The sequence below is a fragment of the Trichinella spiralis genome (assembly GCF_000181795.1).
Source record: "Trichinella spiralis strain ISS 195 chromosome Unknown Scfld4782, whole genome shotgun sequence".
Taxonomy (NCBI): Eukaryota; Metazoa; Nematoda; class Enoplea; order Trichinellida; family Trichinellidae; genus Trichinella; species Trichinella spiralis.
This window is the reverse complement of record NW_003531721.1, coordinates 1-1405: the sequence shown is the minus strand read 5'-3', so window position 1 is coordinate 1405 and position 1405 is coordinate 1. Positions and strand designations below refer to the sequence as shown.

At 40.9% G+C, this 1405-nt stretch overlaps 1 protein-coding gene across 1 annotated transcript; it reads left to right on the top strand.

Moving 5' to 3' along the window:
• Window positions 1–31: 31 nt before the first annotated feature.
• Window positions 32–572, top strand: Tsp_14093 (conserved hypothetical protein). Its single transcript, XM_003367132.1, has 4 exons — window positions 32–61; window positions 122–200; window positions 254–365; window positions 398–572. The coding sequence occupies exons 1-4, from the start codon at window positions 32–34 to the stop codon at window positions 570–572; spliced, it is 396 nt and encodes a 131-aa protein (XP_003367180.1).
• Window positions 573–1405: the final 833 nt, after the last annotated feature.

The following is a 1405-nucleotide window of genomic DNA, read 5'->3' as shown; positions in this document are numbered from 1 at the left end:
AAAGAGACTACGCGGGTAAATTTTCGACAAAATGCGAAGCTACACACCACCAAGCTATTACGTAAAAAAGAAATGTGAATACAATATGAGTTGTAATGCATTTTAATTGTACATTAATTAGTTAAAATCACGCAACTCGCAACAACAAATTCATAGAAAGCACTGTTTATTGAAAAATAAGGATAACAAACACGTAAACGGTAAGAAAATGTAAAGATGAGTTGTAATAATACAAAAAGTATGCAAATTTAAGGTGGTTCATCAGAATGTACAGTCATATTGAGTGTATTGTACCACAGTAATTTGAGCGGCAGATCTTCTGACCTACGCGCTCTTCTCATAGCCGATTTCATTAGACGAGTCTCGTATGTAAATAACGGCAGGCGTGAGCTAAAAGAGACTCGGTCGAGCAACTGGAAAATTCCGTGCAAAGCAGTCATGTTCAGCGTGAGCTAAAAGAGACCATCGAGCAATTGAAAATTCTGTATCTACCAATCACGTTTGGCGTGAGCGAAAAGAGACTACGCTGGAAAATTTTCGACGAAATGCGAAGCGACGCACCACCACGCTAGTATAAGAGAAGCCGTGGCAGGCGAGCGAGCGCAGTTCTCGTTTGACGTTGTGTTCAGTGCGGTGGTTGCGTTGCGCTGTTCATTTGTGTGTGTGTTTGTGTGTGTGCGGGCTTGTGTGTGACAAATTTTTGATCAATCATTATAAATATGATAAAAAATACAATCGACAGCGTAACAGTTTCAAATGAAGAAGAGATGACGTCATTGATTGCCGGTAAAGCAATAACGTTTTTATGTCATGAGGAAATGGAAAATGGTTGTATAGTGACGACTGTTTTTCGTTTGTTGTGACGCATGTTTCACTTGTTTTCACATCACTTCCACGAATGTTGCTGAGCATCGCATTTGCCTTGAATGAAAGGCAAATTCAAATGAAAACAGGAAACATGTTCTCAATCGAAGTTGCTCAAGACCGATGAGTTGCTTAAACAGTGAAGAATGAGGATGGTATGAGCGGCTGAGGCTGTCTAAAAGTTGAAGCCGGGCCGTGAAACAAACAGCATCGTCATCTTGCGGAAGAAGTCATTCTGGCTGCTCGAGTGATCCCATATGCTAGTTTGTCATTGGAGTAAAGAGGTGGCTTGGTTTCTTACCCACAAGTACATGCTCCACCAGCATGGAAACGTGTATATGGAAGGATATTTCGAGATCGCCGGTAGAAGATGATCGCCAAGTGCATTCCGGAACCTGAGCCACTGAAAATCTTGATGTGGAAATGAAATTTAGAACAGTGGCTCCAGAGTAAAAATGTCAAAACAGGTAGAAATGACAGGAAGAGCGCCACATGAAATGAAATATGTGTATTTTGTGATATGTGAGATAAGCTGTATCTG